The 22,594-nt window shown below is 36.5% G+C and overlaps 1 protein-coding gene across 1 annotated transcript in view; it reads left to right on the plus strand.

Moving 5' to 3' along the window:
• Positions 1-22,594, plus strand: part of IMPG1 (interphotoreceptor matrix proteoglycan 1) — a 56,413-nt gene that overhangs the window by 25,649 nt on the left and 8,170 nt on the right. Inside the window, exons 8-12 of the mRNA XM_030490349.1 lie at positions 509-567; positions 2,555-2,575; positions 3,977-4,230; positions 5,676-5,752; positions 6,241-6,751. Coding sequence (XP_030346209.1) covers positions 509-567; positions 2,555-2,575; positions 3,977-4,230; positions 5,676-5,752; positions 6,241-6,751 — 922 coding nt within the window. The remainder of the gene's footprint in view (positions 1-508; positions 568-2,554; positions 2,576-3,976; positions 4,231-5,675; positions 5,753-6,240; positions 6,752-22,594) is intronic.

Consider the following 22,594-nt stretch of genomic DNA (forward strand, 5'->3'; position numbering starts at 1 on the left):
ACATTTGTTTACATCAGAATTAAAAATATACAAATTTATTCTATTCGTACAAGACAGTTATAACTGCTTAATTTAGAAATTATTTGACAAATCTAAATCGATATGCATTTGGTTACTATTTCTAAATAATTAACTATTTACAGTTAAGGTGACTTGAAACACAAAATTATTCATGTACTAAACCTGCTGAAAATGAGAAAAATATTTAATTCATTTTATTTGACTTGCTTTATTATGAACTAGATTATCACTTATTTACATAATTACATTACTAAAAAAGACGTATTTCATACTTAATTTTGCCTATTAACAGGTAATACAGGAAGCATATACAAATTAAATACTGTGTTTGAGTTCAGCAATGATGATGCCACAAAGAGGGCAATAGTTGAGACTGTTTCCCAAAGCTCTTTCTAAAATATGGAAAATATTGTCTAGATAGTCAACCTGCGCTTGCTTTTTAGCAGTAGAACTTACAATGTATTAATGATTTTATTGTTTTCTATAGATGCAAAAAATATTTGAGAAACTTCCAGGATTCAAAGAAATCCACGTATTAGGATTTAAGTAAGTAAGAAAATGGGACTCATTTCTATTGGCTACTAGGATTCTACTCTTCCTTCTATCCTTCCAGCCTGGAGAGACTTATAGAATAGTGGTGGGTGTATTGCTATAGACAGAAAACAGTTTTCTGGAAACAACACAAAGACAATATGGAGAGAAATGCAAACATGTTCCAAGTGAGACTATGAGGTTTTGAATTGCTAAGTAGAAATAGTTTTGATTCCCTGAGGGGTGAAATAATCAATAAATCATTTGAAATTGTTTGCTAGCAATATTGTATTAAGGCTTTCTTAAATGGCAAGATAAAAAGAGTCAGGAGTATGATTATTAAGGTGGCTATATTTTTGTGTGCAGATACTGTGCCTTTCATAAATCTCAGTGAAGGTGCCTTGGCAAGAGAAGGTCACAGGAGGATCCATGCTCACACACATAAAAACTTTTCCAATAGGTGTTTCCCCAGTGTCTCAAACAATTAAAACTGTTTCATATATTAATAATTTTGTGTTCTGTCTTGCCATTTCTTTTACTTTTAGCTTGCTTGTATGTTTACTGCTAATACAAGCTACTGTGCATTTTTTTCAATAGACAATCTACAGGGAAAGTGAGAGGAATCAAAATCTGAGTATTTTATATGGTTATGCTCCTATAGATAAGAAAACATTATGTAAATAATTGAGGGAAAAACAAATTACTAACAGTAAGAGATAACAAAAATTGAAAGCAAATAAAGAGCAGGAAAAAAAGACATAAATTCACATGGGCTTCTGGCACTGCATCAGGAACATTCAGTGCTTCCAGTAATATTCAATGTATGTTGAAGAACATTTGTATTGCAATCCAATTTTAGACATAAGCATGCATCTTCTGAGCTTTTCTCTCCACAAAATTGCTGGAGGAGAGGACAGAGAAGAGCAAAATAGAGTAAAAATCAGTTGCTTACATTTTTATTATGAAGTAACAAAACAAAAAACTGACTACTGCAGAACAAGCAGAGAAAATCTGTAGTAACAACTTAGTTACAAGTTGCAATAAATAACCTCCTGGAATCACAGAATTATAGAATAGTTAGGGTTGGAAAGGACCTTAAGATCATCTAATTCCAACCCCCCTGCCATGGGAAGGCACACCTCATACTAGACCATGTCGCCCAAGGCTCTGTCCAACCTGGCCTTGAACACTGCCAGGGATGGAGCATTTACCGCTTTTTTGGGCAACATGTTCCAGCTCACCACTTCTCATCAAGTTGTGACATCAGGAGATCCAAGATCCATTTCTGTTTAGTATCTTGCATTAGGAGCTGATGTGAAAATACATTCATCATTGTGAAGACCAGGATTGCTTCCCATCATCTAGTAATTCAGTTAGCTCCTGAGAATTTCAAATCAGCAAATACAGGTGGTGGCGTCCATTCTCCCTTAGCCATATTGCTACATATATTAGCAGCATTTCCCTCGAGGCAATACGGAAGGACAACGTTAGAGATCCACTAGAGAATTCATCATGGAAAATAATGGCATTATATAATGGAAAGTCACCATAGACGTGTCTTCCAGAGGTAATTATAAGGTCAAGTTTCCCCTGTGACTAGGATCTGAGCAGGCACCATGTGTGGTAACAGTAATAGTTGCTACTATTGTCACAGGTGTTCATTGCCACCATAAAGATAGAGATTAACAATGGTAGTGCTCAGATTGCACCATTTATAGTGGGAAATATGAAAGTAGATATTTCAAACTATCAAGGTAAAGCAAAATTCCTGTTTCCCCACTCAGAACATGGAGATTCCTGTTGTTTGGAAGCCAGAGTGAAATGATGGAGAGTAGGCTGTCATTTTCACAGAGATAAAAATTATAGATGACACATAGAAGACAAATTGTGAAAAGATATTCTTGATGTACAACTGATCGATTTACTTGTATAAGTGAATTTATATTTTGTTTCTTTCCTTTGCAATCCTTTATCATGCCCTTCCTTATGTGATGAAATGAAGACAGAAGAAGGAGAAAGATGGGTAATTTGTCTGTAATTCATAATTCAGATTAATCATTTTATAGACTTTTAAATGTCCACGGATACATCAATAAATGTTTTTTATCTTGATGTAACAAAGTGAGTTGATTGTGTTCTGCCTAAGTACACAATCTGTGATATAAAGCAGCAGGGCTAACTTTTACCTTAATCTGAAATGTTCATGTAATCAAATTTTGTCAGGATCCCTCTAAATGAAATAGAAGTGTTTGACCTAAGAAAATTCATGTACGGATCACTAAAGAACTCTATGATAATAAACTGAAAGTGGAAAGAATAAATAGGGAAGCTTGATATTTAAATTTTCATTTTTGATCTGCTGTTTCCTAGCTGTATTCCCATATACACATTATCTTCAATAAGTATGTAAAGCTGGATTTGTTATCTCCGTTATCAGGCTAGCTAGAATGGCAAAGAGGCCAGTAACTAACCTAATAAAATGCAGGGAGATTTTGACTGGTAATACAAACAGCTACAGGGTCTATTGTTGCTTAAAAGCGCTGCTGGGGAATAATCTGTCTAGCAGTTCCCAGAATTTTTTACTTGTAGCTTAAATGGAAGAATTGGCTAATGCTTTTCCTGAATTCTTGCAACGTCATATAAATATAAATACATAACGCATAATAGATACAGTGGAATTCCTCTTGCTATAGCCTTTTGCTATTATAAAAGGCAACGTAGTGGAGTACAAATGTTTTACAATGTACTCTTTTCTTTTTTTCATTTTAATTAGGTGAATTTAGCGTTTATGTAAATTGTATTAATAATGGTGAAAGTTTGAGACTTCTATTTAACAATTACCTCTAGAGAGAAGCTCTATACATTAGTTTGGACTTGGAAAACTAACTGCCATTGTGAAAAGTGATTTTCTTGCTATATTAGCTAACTTCCTTGCTGTTCTTCAAAAAAAGAGTAAAAAAAAAAAAAAGAGCCCAGATATGATAGGATTTTTGTTTATCTTCGTAGTTTTATGAACTCTCTAATCCCTTCCCATAGGTTCCTGCATAATTAACGGGTGATCATGGCTTCTAGTAAAACCAGCATGCATTTATGACCGAACCAATAATCTGTGACTTTAAATTACATTAGGAGTTCTACAGGTCTCTGAGTGGTCAGATTAAACTGGATTATATTAGAACATTTTTATAATTTTCTTCAATATTGGAATTTTAATTAAAAATTCTGCATAGAAGAAATAAAGGTTTAGGCATTACAAAAGAAATTTGAAGATGACAGTCTCATTAGGAAGAAATATATCTGCATTATTTTTACAGAGTGTAATACGTTCTGGTTACATATATTTTTGTTTGTTTGTTTGTAAAATCAACCCTCAGCCAGTAACTGATTTTGCTGCACTGGGCATTTTTCCATCTTCCTCTTGCAGATCAAGCAGTACTATAGCACGTTATGTGGTAAACTTTGAGAGAGATGGCTCAGAAATCAAAAGCACAGCAGGTGACATCTCAACTATTGGATCTAATAAGGTTGAAAATGAAAAAATTCCACTTTCTCCAAAAGAAGAGAGGGAGATATCAGCAGCTAAACTCACAGTAACAGACCTCCAGCAACTGGTTGCCATAGCACTCCACGAAGACCAGTCCCTGCCAGTGGACCTCGGAACACTTCAGTTTACTGATGGTCAGTAGGCAGGCCAGTGTCAGCTGCAAGTCTCAACCTTACCCTTTCAAACTGATGCAATTTCAGTAAGGTCTCCTTTGCTCTCTAACAGATTGCTTTCATTTGATGTATCTCACCCTCCTAAGTGTTGCATAGCATCCCAAGGATGCACAGATCTAAGTTAAACTTTATAGCAAAATGTCTTTATAATTATACGCCTAACTTCCAATCATATTGGAGGATCCGCTTTTCTCGGTTGTTTGTTTAGAAAAGTTGGATATTTTGCACACAAAGAAAAATAAGGGAGGGGTGAGGGGTGAGAAATACTATGTATATTCACAATATCATTTTAATTTCCCAGTATCCTTGATAAGATAAGAAGTAAGGGCTTCCTCTAAAGTAAATTTAGCTTTCTGAAAGCCAAGTCTAGATTGTAAGGAACCCATCTAACCTTTCAGTGAAGTCAGAGAGACAGAAACCTAAAAGAGTATTTGATCTCAAGCTAAAATCAATGGTGTAAAACATACTATAAAACTGCATTTTGTTCTCCAAAACACAGAGGGAGTGTAGATGACAAGCTGACTCTGAAGACCTCTAGCAGAACATTGAAGGTCTCCAGCCTGCTCAGTAAACCACCTAATAAACATCCCCATTCAGTCCATCAGTGATCTTTCTCAAAGCTAGCGTAGCTCTAGTTTTGAGGAAGTAGTTTAAAAATGGGGACAATAGTTTGAAATATTTTTTCATGTGTATATTTGTCAAAACAATCTTAAGACACACACCAAAATGTAACAGTAGCTTTTCATTTACAAACAGCAACATTTTCTTGCAAAAAATATATTTAAATGACCTAATACTTTCTGTAATAATATCTCATATTTTAATGTAGATTAAAAGTCCTAAGGGAAAAAAAAAGTGCCCATAGAACTCTTTAGTAATAACTATTTTAATCAACTTTTCCTCACTAGTTATTTTTAATAATTGGTTTTAGAAAAACAGCTTGCATGCTACTATGTTTAAAGAGCTTCTCTGAGGGAGTGAAGGAAGCCACCAGGCACTAAAGCCAAAACTTTAGTGTAGCAATGGTGCGGATTCTGGGTAAAACTGAAAAGAATTTAGGCTTAATAAGCAACACAGTATAATGAGTCATCATAGCCCAAGTGGATTTAACCAAGTGCTTCACTCTTCAGCTGATTTTAAACATTCATCCATGGTTCAGCTCTCTGCAGACCTACCTCATTTATTCTAAAGGAGCACAAAAAATACTTATAGAAAATTCCTGGTTTCCTCATGATTTCCAGCTTTAATGAAAATCTATGCCTTTTTCTTCTTAGCATGGATTTTTAAAAATTTTTTTTTTTATGGAGAATCGCTTTAATACTGCTTTTACTGAGTTTGTTTTGATCAGTTTTCAGGGTGCTACTGCTGAAATACTGTGTAACTCTATTTAATATTTTTTTTTCCAGAATCTGTTGTACCATCTATAGATTTTGATAATGATATCCAGGCCATGGTCACTATTCCTCTGGCAGGCCCTGATTTGGTAAGTTAATACTAGTTGTTATATTTCTTTATTTCTCTGTGAGTAATGAAATTAAACAGTGTTAAAATGTACATAAATATACAGAAAAAGGATCTTATGCTAAAATACATATCTGCCTTTTATAAATGTTGTAAAGATAAATGTTGTCTTGTTATACTGCAATGGAGTTTAGAGTGTTTATGGGTGAATATTACTGCTTGATTACCTTTTCCTGTTTTAATTACCAAGTTAATAGTGTCTCCCTAGTTCAGTAGTATATTTCAATGGCAGAAGGAGAGCAATTGACAGGGATGGTGAATGTCATCTTTCTTTGACCATTTTTTAAATTACAGGAAATGTGATTAGGATCACATGCCAAACATTTCAGACATCCCATGACTTCATGCTGAGTTAGCTGTTTGCAAGCTCCTGTGGCTAAAGGTTATGGGTGTTTTTAGCAATGGAAGTGAAACATGATAATGAAAGCTGCTTTTTATAAACCTTTTCAGGAGGACTCCAGGAGTGTGGAACTCCCACTGGGCTACCCCAGCCCAGCAACAGCGGACCAAACAGGAGACATCCTGTTCAACGAATTTACAACTGGAATCCCTGTGCAAAGTGGAGACATCAGTGACCCTGAAGACTTCAATAATTTCGTTTCATCTGAACCTGTGTTCCCTACCAAGCCTTCCAGAGAACCATTTCAGGAGAAATCTACTCCAGACACTGAAGATATCACTGCTGACCACCAAAGTTTCACAGTGCCTTTCAGTGCTCTGAGTAGCACTAGTAGTCCTCCAAAACCAGAGGATTCCTATTTGCCTCCTCCAGCAGATGATTCTGCTAGCAGTGACTTTATCACCGATGGCTATGAGTCTCCAGTGGAGCAGGCTACCACACTGGCAGTTTATACCACAAGTAGCTTTATCCCACCTAGTCTCCTGCAAGAGAAAACCGAAGCTGAAGATATAACAGGACCACCTTTCAAGGAAGTTGACCAAGATAGTCTGTCTGGACAAGGTAAGACAAAAGATTTTTCCATAAAAGACAGTAGAAGAGATCCAGTTGTTAATACACAGAGTTCACGTATAAGTACAGTAATCATTCCTTTCAATTGTGACAGAATTTTTTTCTGGACCATCAAAAGTGAAATGTTTAGATTTCTGATGCTTACTGGAGGAAAATCCTAATGTACCGGACTTCAAGGTTGTCAAACATAGAACAAACAAACAAATACCCCAACAACAACTCAGCAACAAACGCCTAAGGATAAGGCACACTTTGTACAGGATATTATGGTAAAAATTCTTGTAGTCCTACTGATAAAAGCACATCATTCCTTCAAATAACAGCATAGCATACCTATAAATATCATTTATTATGACTGTGGAAAGGTCTTACATTTGTAGGAAGAAAAAAATTTATAGGCATTTTTCATTCTATTCACTCATTGGGTTAGGGATTTGATGTCATAAAACCCACATAAATTAGCATGTTTATTTTGCAATTTGCTAAATAGCTGAAAAACCTTGCAGAATAACAGCTCCAAATGGCTGAAGAGAAGCAGAGTCTCACCAAAAATGCATACCAATTTTTGCTTAAGATACTAGTTTTTTTCTTTGTCTTCAGATCTAAAATTGTAAAGAATTTCCTTATTGTAATTTATTACAGTTACTGCTTCACTGTTTTTCACTGGATAGGAGGAAGGATATTGGAGATGGACCTCTCCCTGGCCCCGGGGTTCAAGCTTGCTTGATTGTTTCTGAGTGAGAGTATAGGACCATAATTCGAGTCTTGCACAGGCTTTGATATCTCAGTTCAAAATGAAGATTACATTCTGTGTTTTTAAATGATCCTCAGAGATAACACATTGAATAGTTTACTGAGTTTCAATGTCATCAGGCAAATATCAGGACCAAAGTAAATTTTAGGTAGGATTATATAAATAGAAAGTTCACCACTTACTAATACAAATTTCTTCAAACTTTCCCATATAATTTGAAATGCAGTAAAAAGATATTACATAAAGGTTTTTCTTTTTCCTAAAGCCGTTATTGCCTGTGCCCACAGAGCATGGGGTTTTTCGCTTAAAGAGGTGTGGATCTTCTGTAACTGCATGTTTGCTCCTGTGAACAGCTGTTACTGACCCTTTAAACACTATTTCAAGAAATTATTTGTTGCACACTTGGGTTGGAACCTGTCAACCTGCAAGACAGAACAAACTGACTAGAACTGTAAAAAAAAAAACAAAAACACACCTTACCCAAAATAAGGCCCACTATCTTGCTCCTCCTTGTTGAACACAAGTTATGTCTAAAACAACCACTAGAATATAAGAATTCCTTTATTATCTCTGCAGCTGAGTAGCAGGAGAAAAATAATTGTTCCCTCTAAAAAGAAGGTTTACCTTATTAGCAATGACACAAAGCTGGAGTTATTATGTTTGCTTAAAATTTTGTTGCACACCAAATGTACTACATGCTTAACAGAAGAGAGAGGTTAAAAATCTCTTTACTAAGTTTAGAAAAGATTAAGTAATGTATAGTCTTTAAAATTTCTTCATAGCTTTTTTCATCTCTGGCAGTTCTGAGTACAGCATTCCCTGTATTTTTTTCTTTCCCTGAATATTGCATATTTCATAGGAGCTGATAGAATTTGATTTGGAAAGCCAGGACTTAAAAACATGTATGAGAGAGGTTTTATTAATGTCAGCAGTGTTGGTGATATTAATTTTAATATGGCAAGCAAAATTCCTCACTAGCAGGCACAGAATGTTTCACACATTGTGCCTGGCTGCATTTCATAGCTGTGGTTTCTTAGTAGTATTTTTTAAAACCCAAACAAACAAACAAAAACCACAAAACTCAAACTTTTAACTGTTGCTGGTGTGAAATAGCAGGAACTATTTATGCTGTATGAGCTTGGATAGAGGGTTAGGGTCTGAACAGTTGTCTTCAATTCTGTTACATTAATTCCCAGCCAGTTCCCCACCTTACAGTCCAGAAGATGGAGCAAATTTTCTTCACCACATGTTTAGAACTTTAAATTCACTCTTCTTTACCATGAAAGGAAGACCTGGCTACAAGAAATTACATGGTCTGAGATTCTTTTAGGTCTCCGCATCAGCTGTTTCACAGATGGACTTTATTGCATCGGTTATCATACACGTGCAACTATAGGCTGAACGTTACTACAGACTCCTGAACATTGCATGTCTATAACCCACACGAACTACTTCAATTGTGCCTATGTGAGGTCACTGATCAAAGCAGTAAAAAAAAAATCTTTCACTGCTCCTTAAAAGATAATCAGATTCAGCCTCGCACAAACAAATAGGCTCACATACATACAACATATGGGAAAAGGGACGTAAAAAACAGGTGAGGGATAAAGAGTCAAACTAACATGAAGTATCCTTCTAAGACATGCAGGATGGGATTCGTCAGTCTTGGGAGGAATAGCCAAAAGCAGTTATGAAGCTTCTTTCACATGGTATTGTGCTTGTTCAGGACAGTGATGTTGTCTGTGGCGCAGGTAAAGAGCAGGCCAGTGAGGATTAAACAGACGTGCTGGCCAAACAGTGATATCATTTACTACTCTACCCCTCAATGTAGCCCAGAACTACTAGGAAGATGCTAGTAAAGTAAGCCTAACCTCTGAATTTCAAATTCTGTTTGAGATTTTACAATAGAATTAAGAGACAAATCCTCTTACTGAAAAGTTCTGGAATGCTTGGATCAGATGTAGTGGTTTAAACATTTGACTACTCAGAAAGGTTTGCTGTAGCTCTTGCAAAATCTTTGCTCTTTCCATTTTTCATTTACAACCACTGCAAACCCCCTGCTTTTTTGTACTCTCTGAGATGATACCTGTTCACTGTTCTCTAGCATTCATCTTTCTTCTTCATACTTTTTCCCCTCTGGAGTTAACTTATCAGAGTATCTTCAGTATGGTTAAATTTCTTTTATGCCTCTGTGGTGGTCTTGTGACTCTACCTAAATCAGTATGACCATTCAGAAAGGAAGACACTTGTGTAACGTATGGCAGATTGTTATCTTAAAAAACAATAACATTTCAGGAGTAAAACAAATGCAAACTTATATATAAAGTGATAAAAGAGTTCACAGAGTCTGCAACAACAATAATTATGTACTTCTATTTCCCAAACAGTAAGGAGAATTTTAATTTGAATTCATTTTAACTGTAGCTACTAACAAATATACAACTGAGGTAAATCTACTGACCATCGTGGAGGAAGCATTATTTCTGGAGAAGTTATTCCAGAAGCATAGGACAAAATAAAGGTAGCAGTAATATACTTCAGCTACTCTGTTGTACTACATCTCAGTCTCACCAGCCTGGATCATTCTCAAGCTCTCCAGAAAGACTCTAAGAGAAGACTCTTCAGGGTGTATCACAGAGTTTTTATCTGTGAGATACTGACTGATGAGGAGTAGAGGGTGGTCACATTTCTGTATGTGCAACTGATAAAAGCCTCATTAATTTCTGTAATTAGCCTCATATATTCACACAGGCTTGTTTCATATCTTCCTACTGCCCAGCACTTAATTCAGGTGTGCTCTCCTCACTCACTACTAATTCTAAGCAACCCGTAGAAAAACTGTTTTCTGGATGTTTGGGGATTCTTTCTGCATTTGGTTCATCCCCCGCTGTCTAAGCGCCATCTGTACTTAGCATAGCTTTCTGTTTGGCATAACCAGCATTGTCATGGAAAAGAAAATCCCATTACTTCTTGCAAGAACTACTCCGGATGTTCCCAGGATTGGAATTCACCCATCCTTTGTGCCAAGAAGGCTCAACAGGTTTTCCACATCTATGATTATACAGGGTAAGAACCCCTCTGTTTCCTTGCATGTTTTTCTGTTTTTCTTATGTTTTCTTCGACCATAAACTGACAGGATTTTCTTAACATTCTCCCCCAACAGCACTTCTCTGTGCCCTTTCATTTGTTGCTTGCTACTTCAGATACGCAAAGAATGCTTTTCATGGAGGTGCCATTTCAGTCCAATGGTTGGAGAAGTAAACCTAGAAGGTAGGTCTAGCCATGTCATTTTCTCAAGCATTATATATGGTATTAGCCTAGAAGTTATCTGCAAATTGAAGATGAGGCTGAATACAAAAGTTTCAGCAGGCCCATATTAGGATATGTCAGATTTAAGAAAATGTTCATAGTACGTTCACTGTTGTGATAAACATAGAACTGCGCACTCAGAATACTACAGGTATCCTGAGGAGTCCTAAACATATTGGACTAAGTGATTACTGCATGGCAAAAATTTAACGGTAGCCTGCTGCTCAGGTATCACCATGCTGGGTAAAGCAGGAACAATGTGAATTGAACAAAATCTGTATCACATCTTCAAAACATAATTAAACATGCTGAAATGAAATGGCTAATCCAAGCAAAAATGTACAAGAGAAACAGTGCTATACATTTTCCCAATTTAACACATCACTTCTTTAAATTATTAAGCTATCCAATCACTTTGGATTTAATTTAAGGTTAAGCTTTGCTTCCATCAAATATGATTTCTTATGCCCCCAAAATACACAATATAAATGCACATTAACCAAGACAAAAGAAATGAAACTTTACTTTATATGCAATTGGTAATTCCAGCGACTCATTGAAATTACTGTGTGAAATACAGAAAACAATTTGTGTTTCTGCTAAGCAAATTTGTAAATCCAGAGGCAAATCTTCTGAGTCACTTATATAATGAAAAAATATAACACCTCATTCTCCACCTACATACATAGCAGGAAGATACACCTCAATGCTCTGCCACTTGTTCACTTGATTTTTTTACTTTTAAGTCTCTTCCCCAGACACAGACACACATTGCTATCCCATTGTTTCCACCTGGACCAGATTCTCATGTTCTACACACACACTTGGGGCTTTTCTCTCACACAGTCATCACTGCATATCGCCAGTCAACTTCATTGCTTCTGCAGCGAGGTTCTCGGGAACCTCACATGTGCCCTTTTAGACTCTTAAAGCTAATGATCCTTCATCACTTGTTTCCTGAATTCTTTCGTTTCTCCTACAATTGACATTCCCCGATGACTGTCCCCCTCCGTGTTTAATGTTAATTCTCTCCAAATTAATCATCTCTCTCCATCCAAATTCACCATAATACTGTTAACTTAAAATCAATTCATGTAAGTAAGCTTTACATTGGTTGTAGGTAGCCCTCCACAATGTGTGAGATGTAACATATGTAATAGAAGCTTTCATATATTTCAGTTTCAGACCCCATCTTGTGTTAAAACCAAACCTTTCTGGCAGTGTTGAGAGACTGGATCCAAAGTGGAAAAACAGAAAAGTTCTCTTGCCTGTTTCCTAGGAAGACAGGAGCAGCCACAAAGGCTCGAGGCTCAGAGGAGAAGAGGGAAGGTGTACTTGGCATGCAATAACGTTGAAAACTCGACAAGCCTACAACCCACCCATAATTCTTCTTCATCTTTGTCACTGTGCATGAAGGAGCTCTCCCTCCAGGAGAGACATGTAGCTGTTGCTGCATGTGGTATAATTGCGCTTTGTTATAGAAAACTAATTTTCTTTAGAACTAAAGGGCTAAAATCTTCTTTGAAGAAGTTTATTGCCTTCAGACTTGATTACAGTAGTTCTAATCCTCTAATAAAAAAGGAATATAAAAAGGCCAGAAATAAGTTCAAAATTTGAAAATCCAGTATCACAAATAACTAATATATTTGTGCCTTGAATAAAATTATTTAAAAATTAGTGACCAATACAGTAGGAAAATAATAAAAAGTACTTTAAAACAAGTAATACAGACTTTTGAGCTGGGGGAGAAAGATTACCCTTTGCCAGGTCATAAGTGAATGAAACTAATTAAGTTTAGATGTCATGTGGTCCTGTTGGAACAAATATCAGTTAAAGTGGCGTTGCTGAGAGTAACAGGCCCTAAATAATACATTTCCCTCACTCATTAATAATCCTTAGTCTTCCTAGAAAAGTTGACTTCAACAAATAATGTGTTATGATCAAATGATACTAAATTTTTTACTTTCTATAATTATTACAGTTCTCGCTTTGGAGAATTCAGTTTCCTTCCAGCTTAAGAAAGCCCATCTGAGCTCAGCTATGAATCTTTAATAGTCAGTTCCTTGTTAGCAGATAACTCATGCCATCTGTATTAGACTAGTATAGGCAAGTTGTAACTTGGGTGCTCTGAATCACATCTCTGGATGGCGTTATATATTTCTATCATCTCGAGAGAGGGCTTGGCCTTCCACCTTTGCTTTTCTCAGCCATACCCGAGATGCCTCACATAATTGGCACTGATGCCAATATCAGTTTAAGGTGTTTGTTCTTCAGTTTAAAAGATGTCATAGTATTTAAAACTAACAAACAAAAAACATAAAACCAGAGACATAAAAGGAGACAAATTTGCAATAACGTTTATACAAAATATAATGGAGTTTGTGTTTGTGAAAATCTAGAATGTGCAAAACTCCTGCCAGGATAGATCTCATATATTTGCATATTGCAATTAAAAAATAAAAGGGGGAGGGAGAAATAAGTTCTGACTTCTGGTTGAAGATTAAACACATTCTTTCCAACAAGTTCTTAACATTGCTTTGTCAATGCAATTTTACAGTAAGGTATATAGAGGACAGGACTAAACACAATTTAAAGCAATGATATCCAGGTGTAAATTAAAAGGATGTACAAGTTTCACTTCTATTTTGCAGAATGGTAAGATCGTTATCTGCATCAGTAAGAACATGGTTAAACCAACCGTGGATGTTTTCATTCTTCCCCATTTGGTGGATTTTTTTTCTCTCTAAATTGAAGTATTGTAGAATATAATACTTGTGGAATTGTGGTGCAAATAACAGATAACTGAGTTTACAGTCAAAATTTTATATATGGCCAAACATTCCTTTAATAACCATTTTTACTGCCGCGTAATTTGGAATGATGGGCTTTCAAGCAGAGTAGCCTACATGATACTACAAAGTTCCAATAAAGAAACAAATAGTGTGGCTTGAGGATAATGAATGTCTGGAAGCATCAGGACAAATCTTAAAGTGCTCATCTGATTACAAGATTTTAAGCAAGTCACAGCTTCTAACTTTCTAATGTCGTGTTTGTCTTTTCTGTTTTTAGGTCCCTGGGTCAACAAATCACTTGAATTTATATCATGTGACTTCTACTTTGTTTTTACTGTTTTGCAAACTAATAAATTTCAGTACCACAAAACTGTCTTATGGTCCCATCACCTACAAAACTGTGCTCTTTTTCCTGTCTCACAGTGGAAAAATAGAGAAAGAGGGCAAGGATTTGGAGCGTACCTTCTCCTCTGAAGGATAGGTATTATAACCTGTCACATTTCGTTTCTAATCATTCTAAAGTAAAACGAATCAAAAATAATATTCCAATTCTCCATTTGTGGTGCTCCAATATCGTTACAGTGGCATGGCAAGAGTGTTTGCAATGTTTAGATGGATGCTTCTTTATGTTTCCAGGTGTTTGTAAAGCTTTAGGTTATTTTCACACAGATTTCATTAGTTTAAACACATGAAATAAATTTTTCAAATTTAATTGTAGAACAGTCAACAATGGGAATAAGAGCTGCTAATCCTTCTGAAGCTACAGTTTTAAGTGAGATATTTCTCATTCAGCTTTGATTCTATTGCTTTGTAGACGTGTATTAATATTTGCAAATTCAATGCTTCTCAATTTTCTTCTTTATTTTATTCACCAATGTGAATACCAATCAAGTCCAGTCTTCTCAGTTTAGCTTGGTATCTTAATCGTATAAAATATATTTTAATATGATTTTAGTATGGTAGCAAGCAGTGCAGAACTTCAATATAAAATAGCTTACAATATATAACACTCCCGGCAGTCTCTGGCATTTTTACATGTTTAAATTACAACTGTACATATTAATTTCATTACTTCACAAGAGTATTCTACCCCAGTTGAATTATTTCTTTAGCAAGGACTTTTTAATTAGAAAACTGACTTTTAGAGCACTTGAGCACTAGTATGTCATTTTTTGTGACAATCTCAGTAGCAGATGTGGTAAAGGTTCTTACATGGTAAAAGTGACTTGTCATGTTATGGAAATAAACTACCACTGACCTACTGTCCACACAAGGTATCTTATTATACACCTGTCTGTACAGTTTTCTTATGAAAAGCAGGAATACAACCTCGATATCCCACTTTAATTACAAGGGTGAATACTGTTAACTACTTAAAGTAATTAATAAGTAAATAATACTGACTGCTATAGTCAGAGGAGTGCTGAGGCAAATGAATGTTTCTGTATCTTAACTAAGTCTTAACAGAGGCAGAACAGTCATCATAATCAGGCACAACAGCTGTTGAATTCAGGGGAGAAAGTGTGGTGGGATGATGATTCAGACACAGGTTTAAGAGAATATTGTTGACTGCTCTCCAGCTTTCTGCAGATACTTCCATTGCATAGTTTCAGTGCGAAGTGAAATCAAACACTGCTACTTGGTGCTTTGAGGATGCTTAAGGCACCAGCTATTCCTTATGTGTTTTTGAAATGCTTAATCCTCTAGAACTGCTGAAACATGAGAATGCCAAAGACAATCAGTAAAGTTTAATAGTCAAGTCTCTCAGTATATGAATTTGACACAGGTCTAAAGTAAGCTTGACCAATTAATTGTATATTTATTGCATTTCTACCTGTTGTTCTTAAATGACTACTTTGAAGCTGGAAACGTTTTAAAAAATCACATAGTAAATATTTATTGCATTATTTTAAAGCTTTAAAGAAACAGGCTTACTCAAAAAACATGCAAAAAACCTTTAATGAGAAAACTATTAGCAGATAGCTAATTGAGGTAAAGAAAGTCCTTAACAGAACAGAAAGTGGCAAGCTGAATTACTATTTTTCAGCAGTGCATGTGAAAATTATAATCAGAGAAAAAAATAATTTGTATTTGCACAGGAAACTGATATTTCAGAGGCCTTTTACAGGTACAGTGTCCAAACATGAAATTGCTGAAGGCAGATGTGCTATTGACTGACTTCCATGAAAGCAAAGAGAGCTTGCATTTCCCAAGCAGAGATGGACTAATGAAAATATTAACCCTAATTTCATAAAGGGAATTCTTTCTTTGTACTGAAAAATTTGTGTGAGTTGAGTAAGACCACCTAATTCACACCAGTGAAAAATTTATAGGCAGTCAGACTGTTGTGAGCTGCATCATCATTCTGCTTCTCTCAGGCAGAATCAGCTGCACTGAGGGAAAAGTTGCAGTGGAGAAGTAGTCAGGGCTTGGCTTTGTCCTTAATGATTTACTCTAAATCTTTATGTGTCTTTGAGGGACAAGTGAAGAATTTTTTACTATTTATTTCTTCAGTCATTGCAGAAGTATATAATATTACTGACCTGCAAAAAAAAAAAAAAAGAAACATGATAAAGATACTGATGTGAGATGAGGGCAATACCATAACTCTTGTCTTGGAGCAAACATTCCAAATCAAATACAGAGTCTGGTGCCCTGATCAAAATACTCAGCAACGCATGAAAGTCAGTAAACCAGGGTTGTCCAGGCTACCCAGTTTTACCAAACAGAAGGTGAGTCTTGATGCCAGGGTGCGGAGCCCAGCTAAATCACTCTTGGAAGATTCTTTCATAATTAACATAGACAAGATAACAGCAAGCTGCAGCTGCTCAACATCCTGAATTCGCAGTATTTTAGCTTTTCAGGTATTCATTTTGCAAATTTTATGTTATCCTCTTAGTTTTCACAGTGTCAGGTAGAACTGAATTGTTCTGAGAATAATGAGAGAAGATTACCAGTAGTATTTTATCCTCTTGTGACAGCATGTCAGAATGACATTTATTGCACCTTTGGTGGTGAGAACACAATGATGAAGCACAGCTGCAAGATAAGAAAATTTTCAGAATAAACTAAAGGCTTCTTATATAAGTTACGCAGAGCACTACATAGAAGTGGAGCTACAGCTGCAGCTATCAGGCTGTCCTGTGAAAAAACAGACTACTCAAAAAGTGTCAGTGAGGATGCTAAGGAAAAAAAGTTGAGAGATACAAAAATTTTTAGGACTGGAGACGGAGAAGAGATGGAGTTCACTCCCAGTGCACTGAGGTTCACTGGAGACAGTGGAGAAGGAGGTCTGTTGGTTTCACTGGACGCTGAACTTGGCTTCTGGGCAGCTCATAGTGACAGAGTGACAAATGTAGATCATTCTGGCTCTTCTGCCTTGGTTTTACAGTTAAAAAGACAAAGTTAATAATTATGTGCTGCAAGACACTTGTTCTGACATGCTAGCTTAATGAGCCTCTTAATTCTCTTAATCCTCATCTTACTTGTGTCCTAGTTAAAAATGAAAGACCTCAAATACAAATTCAGCACTAATCTATTTGTTTGTACACAACAGTCCCGCATCCAGGGATTTGTGGCGTTTCAGGCACCAACAAAATATGTAGATTTGAATTCAGCTGCTTGATGTACCAGTCCATCTGGTATTTATATCAGCATACCTGTCCATAAGGGGATTCTCACCCCGCATTATGGACCAATCTCTTCATGGCATGCTTTTTCCCTTGTTAGTTATTTTCTTCAGTCAGCATGTATACAAATATATACATGTACATTGCAATACTATAACCTTCATATACAGAACAATATTTGTTAGTGGACTGGAAAATTTGCTATTGCCAATAGGAAATGTCAATGCTTATTAAGCTCATGAGTGAAATGAAATGCCAGGACCTCTTAATACATAATCTTCTGGGCCTGCTTATTAACACAAACCCACTAGAAAAATGTCTCATGACAATTTGACCTTTCCCAAACAACAACTCTTTATTCATGGTCAATTATAAAAGGCTTTCTCACTTTAAAAAAATGTAAGAGGACCAACTAATTAGATACCTGAATTGAAATAAAGTTGTTGAAATGGCAGTTGATTTTTTCTGATAAGTCAAACCTATGTATTTTACCCCCTCAGCTGGGAATAAATGTCTGCATGCAGCACTCTTTTTTTAGAAAGATTTAATATCGCAATGCACCCAGAAAATTTCCTCTTAATTCAGTGTTTATACATCTTTGCCAACAGCAGTTTAATTTTAGACATTAAACTCTCTTCAGTACAATATTGTCCATGTAACACCAAAAAAAAAAACCATCTGGAGAGTTCAGTGAACATCTTTTTGGGAGGGTCAGTGGTGGCTGAGAGTTCAAATTGAGTTTTTTATTGCTGACAGCCATTTTTTACTCCATTCTATTGTTTAACCTTAATGTAATACGGTTACTCTGGGGGTATATTTGAATTCAGCAAGTCGCAAGTATTGCAACGGTAACATGATACACATTAGAAAATGTGTAACCAGGGACAGTAACCCCTGGGTTCAGGGCTGATGCTGTGCTTCACTAAGCACTCAGCAGCCTTTTAGGGGAGCCCATTTACTTTCACATTACAAGAGTCTAACACTCAGTCACTCAGCCGGGGAGATAGTGACTGATAAGAAATAGCAGCATATGAACACAGGTGATACATGCACAGAGATCATCTTGGTATGCTCCCAAGGCCAAAGTTAGTTACTTTGCTTGTAATAAGAGGATGCCAGAAGACCTTTATAGTCTATGCAAAGACTATCTATATATATATATACACACACACGTATACACAGCTATTTGCCAAATGTGTAATGTATACGTTTACTCTGCTTCAAACTTGCTGCAATTTCAAAGCCATTCCAGTACTTCTTTCTCCTGTAGTTACCTTATTCTAAAATATAACGTGCCTAACAAATACCATCATGACCATGTGTATGCTGTCATGCTGAGAGAAGGTTGCTCTGGAGCTGCAGGTTCATCCCATCAGTAGATCATCCTGCATTAATGCCTCAAGCACTAATGCTAAGGAATCTGTTCTGAGTTCCCTTAACTAATAAGTGACTCGCACTCCTTACCAGCGTAACAAGTAACAGCAAGAGCTTTGTAATCAGAGAACATCACTAGGCTTTTCTTCTCTAATCTGTCCATATCCTTGATTACACAAGAAACACGAGGACATGACAAGAGAAAAGCATCTCAAGTTCTCAGAGAAGTAGTATGGCATCAAGCTGTGGTGCAGTGTTTGGTGTTACATGCAGCATGCACAATCATACAGCATTTTGCTATTCTTTTTTGGCTGCTTTCTAGGGTTGGAGGGACTAGGACTGTAGCCCTTGTATTATACTGTCAGCAGTGCAAATTGCATATTACAACAAGTAAAAGGAGACTACACAACCGTGCTACTTTAAATGGGAATTTGCTGCACACACTTTGTGGTCCTGTTCCAGATCAGCGCAGTCTGGCCTTGCAGTAAGGTAGAATGTACCACTTGGTCTTTTTCTGCATCCCATCCCACAGATGCTTCATATTAGCAGTGTACTTCAGCATCTTCTCCAGAATCACCAGTACTCTAGGCTCATTTGTTATTTTGTACATGAACATACAAAATTGAACATATTTCAAGTCATGAACGGCCACTGGGGATGTGGGAGGGAGGTGGAAGGAGCTCGTCATGTGGAAGGTAAGGAACTGTTTATAACCTGGCAGAAAGCTTTTCCCCTAAGGGCCATAGGACTGGGCACTCCTAATCCTCAGGGCAAATCCAAATATCCTGAGCTCATTTGCCCAGGTTTTGTGCTACCACAGTTCCATTGATTCCAATGAGTCCACTACTGATAAATACAAATTAGAACTCAAACCTAAATATCAAACCCAAAATAGGTGAAATATAGTCTCTTATCAAGTGGGAATTTTTGTCAACTAAATCATTTTGGTTTCCAAACATTCTGCTAGCTAAAATGAGGCTCTTGGGAGAAGATGTTTTCACGCAAGCAACTGATGGCAACAAAACTGACTATAAAAATTTGCCTTATCCAATCAGGAAAGGTGTACTAAATATTGACAGAAATGAGTGATCTTCAATAATTTGCCATCAGCCAGCTAGTATTAAGGGCAAAATAGCTACCCCATGTGGGATGCAATTGCTTTGCAGTTGCCTCCCCCAAAACCTGATCTCTGGAGAGCCTTGGCTGCATCCAGCTCCTACTGATTTGTTCTGATGTGCCAAAGCATAATAAAATGTTTGCCCATCAGCAGCAGCTGTCCAGGACAGTTCAGGAACTCTGATGACTACCCTACTTTGGGCTGCAAGATCCTGCAAGAACATCTAACAGGAGCTAAAAACTTAGTCTTCAAAAAAGGGGCAGCATCTTGCAAGGCAGTTGCCTTATAAACATGCAATATTTTATGCATCCAGAAATCAGTAAAGTGAAAGGTGTCCTTTCCCTGATTACCCTTGTCAGAGTAGTGCACATCTTGTTTCTAGAATGCTTTTTCATGTGTAGCTATAAGAACATGCACTGCTGCTGTGATAAAATTTGCTCTAGCAAGAATTTACTTTATTCCTCAGCACCTTGCTGAAATACGTTAGCATCTGTCACTCAATACCTATTAAAAATGGGTATTAAAATACAAATAAAGCCATCTGAAAGAACAACGTAACAGAATAACATTTGCACTAGTTACTGATGTAGTGACTACACAAATAAAAGCAGTTGTAGTAACTTTACTTCCAGTCTGCTTTACCTGAGGAGTTCTGTTTCAGAATATCCGGGTTATTTTTGGAAATTGTTTCTAGAAGTTCACTTCCCCACAGAACAGACAAAAAAAGTCTAGTTCTTCCATTAGCTGAGGCATGAAAAACACTTTTGTAAGAAAGAGAAAACCTTAGAACTGAGAGTAGAAGGAGGAAGGAGGAACTTTCCAGTAACAACTTGTCAGTGGTATTCCAGAATAAAATGCACTGAGCCTTCACCAGAGCCAGAAGCACACTGCTCTGCTCAGAGTTTCAAACTATCACACAATGGAAAGTGTTTCCCGTTTTCAAACAATCTTCAATAGTCCTTATCACTCTAATTCTTGAGCACATCAGAGAAATCACTGACCCTCAATAGGGCCACAAGGAGCCAAAGAGAGTGATTTACCTGACAGAAACTATGTAAGGGGAAAACCAGGCATCATACATAAATTTGCTGTGTGTATTCTGAAGTCAACAGAAATATACAGGCACCTCAAAAGATCCAGAATGTTTTGATAGTTTTCTTCAAGTGAGATAAATGTCTCGCTATTGACTAAAAAGGGAGCAAAAAATTACTGGCTTAGAGGATGCATCTCATTTTTAAATACTTCCTAGAAGAGAGATCAATACCACCTAAAGGTGTATTCTTAAGACTCCTGAGCAGGAGTTTGAAGCAGAACCAAAAAGAAAATCTAGCTCTCTTACAACCTACTCCAACAGTTTAACCACTGGTCAGTCTATTATGTGTTTTACTTAATTTATAACTATTGATGCTATTATTTATAAATATTTATTTTATATATATTGATATTATACTATTTGTTATTTTCATATTAACTTATTAGCATGTGTTTTATTTATCTCTTTATACTTCTATTACTGAATCACCATATATATATACATATACACTGCAACACACATAATAAAACAAACAATAAAGAGGATAAAAATATATGTAGCATCTCTTAACATAGGCTTATGCAAAGTAGTAACCAGATGGGAGAAAATTCTTTTCAAGCATCTAATTCTAGTAAAACCACTTACTGTGCCTTGGAAGGATCCCTTGCTGTTTTGAGAATTGTGGCCAGCTTAGCAGAATGGGGCTATATAGAAAATAATCCACATTAGACCAAGGTATTGTATCTTCAGGGAAGAAGGAAAGGGTTTGTATGTGCTGTTAAATTAAGCATCAAGAAAATAGACAGCTATCTTGTATGAAGCTTTTCCTTATTGAAAATGTAAATTTGTTCCCAAAACTAGCAATACAGTAAGCAAAAGATTGGGCCTCATTTGTTTAGAAGCAAGGAAATTGAAAGAGACACAAAGAACATCCATGGGAAACTCATGTGCCATGGACAGTATAGTTGTCATCTCCTTCAGCCGAGGTGACTCCCAATGCAGAAGTTTGCTTTCCTTTACTACTGGGAGGAGGAAATTAGTGCATAGAGAATGGAAGAGTTCAAATTGGAGACAAACTTGAGAGAATTTTACCAGGAGGTGGCTGCTAAAAGTCCCATGTGAAGAGCCCACATTAACTATATCACTGGAAAAGAACAAGTTGTCAGCTTGGATTGATGTCTGTTGCTTGGAGGCCATAGTGTTCCGTGAAGTCATTGTGGCCAGGTAGCTGCAAGACAAATTCAAAGAGTCTCATTCACCATCATGCTTTAGATTTGGATTTCAGCTACAGCTATCACATATCCTAGGTCCACGCCAAGCCTCAATGAGGACCTCAAAATTTCAGCATCTGATCAAATGGCTGCTTCATGTGCAGCAGGTGATTTCTTAAGGTTTGAATTTGCTTTCACTGGTACAGCTGTCTTTTAGGTAAATTGACACAGTTTTGGTCTCTTCAGTTTGCATCTGAAGAGACTGCACTGTTTTTTGTAACAGTGATTACTGTTTATGGCTACTGGCAAATACTAGTTTCAACCTCTTGCAGAGGGGAACAAAATGACTCCAGCATACAAGCGACCTGAGCAGACAGCTAAAAGCTGCGATCTACTCTTTCAGTCAGTATAAACTGACAGTGTGATTAGGTACCTTCAAAACAAAAATGTGCTTTAGAATGGTTCAGGAAATACTTACCAAGTGTAATTATTACTTAAACAGAGCACAAACAGAAATCTCATTACTCAATCCACCTCATGTGGATGAGATGTTTTATTCCAGTAGTCTTTCCTTGGTGATGGAAATAACATTTTCATGTTTAGGTAGTGTTCATG

This window comes from Strigops habroptila, chromosome 6 (genome assembly GCF_004027225.2).
Source record: "Strigops habroptila isolate Jane chromosome 6, bStrHab1.2.pri, whole genome shotgun sequence".
In the NCBI taxonomy this organism is placed as follows: Eukaryota; Metazoa; Chordata; class Aves; order Psittaciformes; family Psittacidae; genus Strigops; species Strigops habroptila.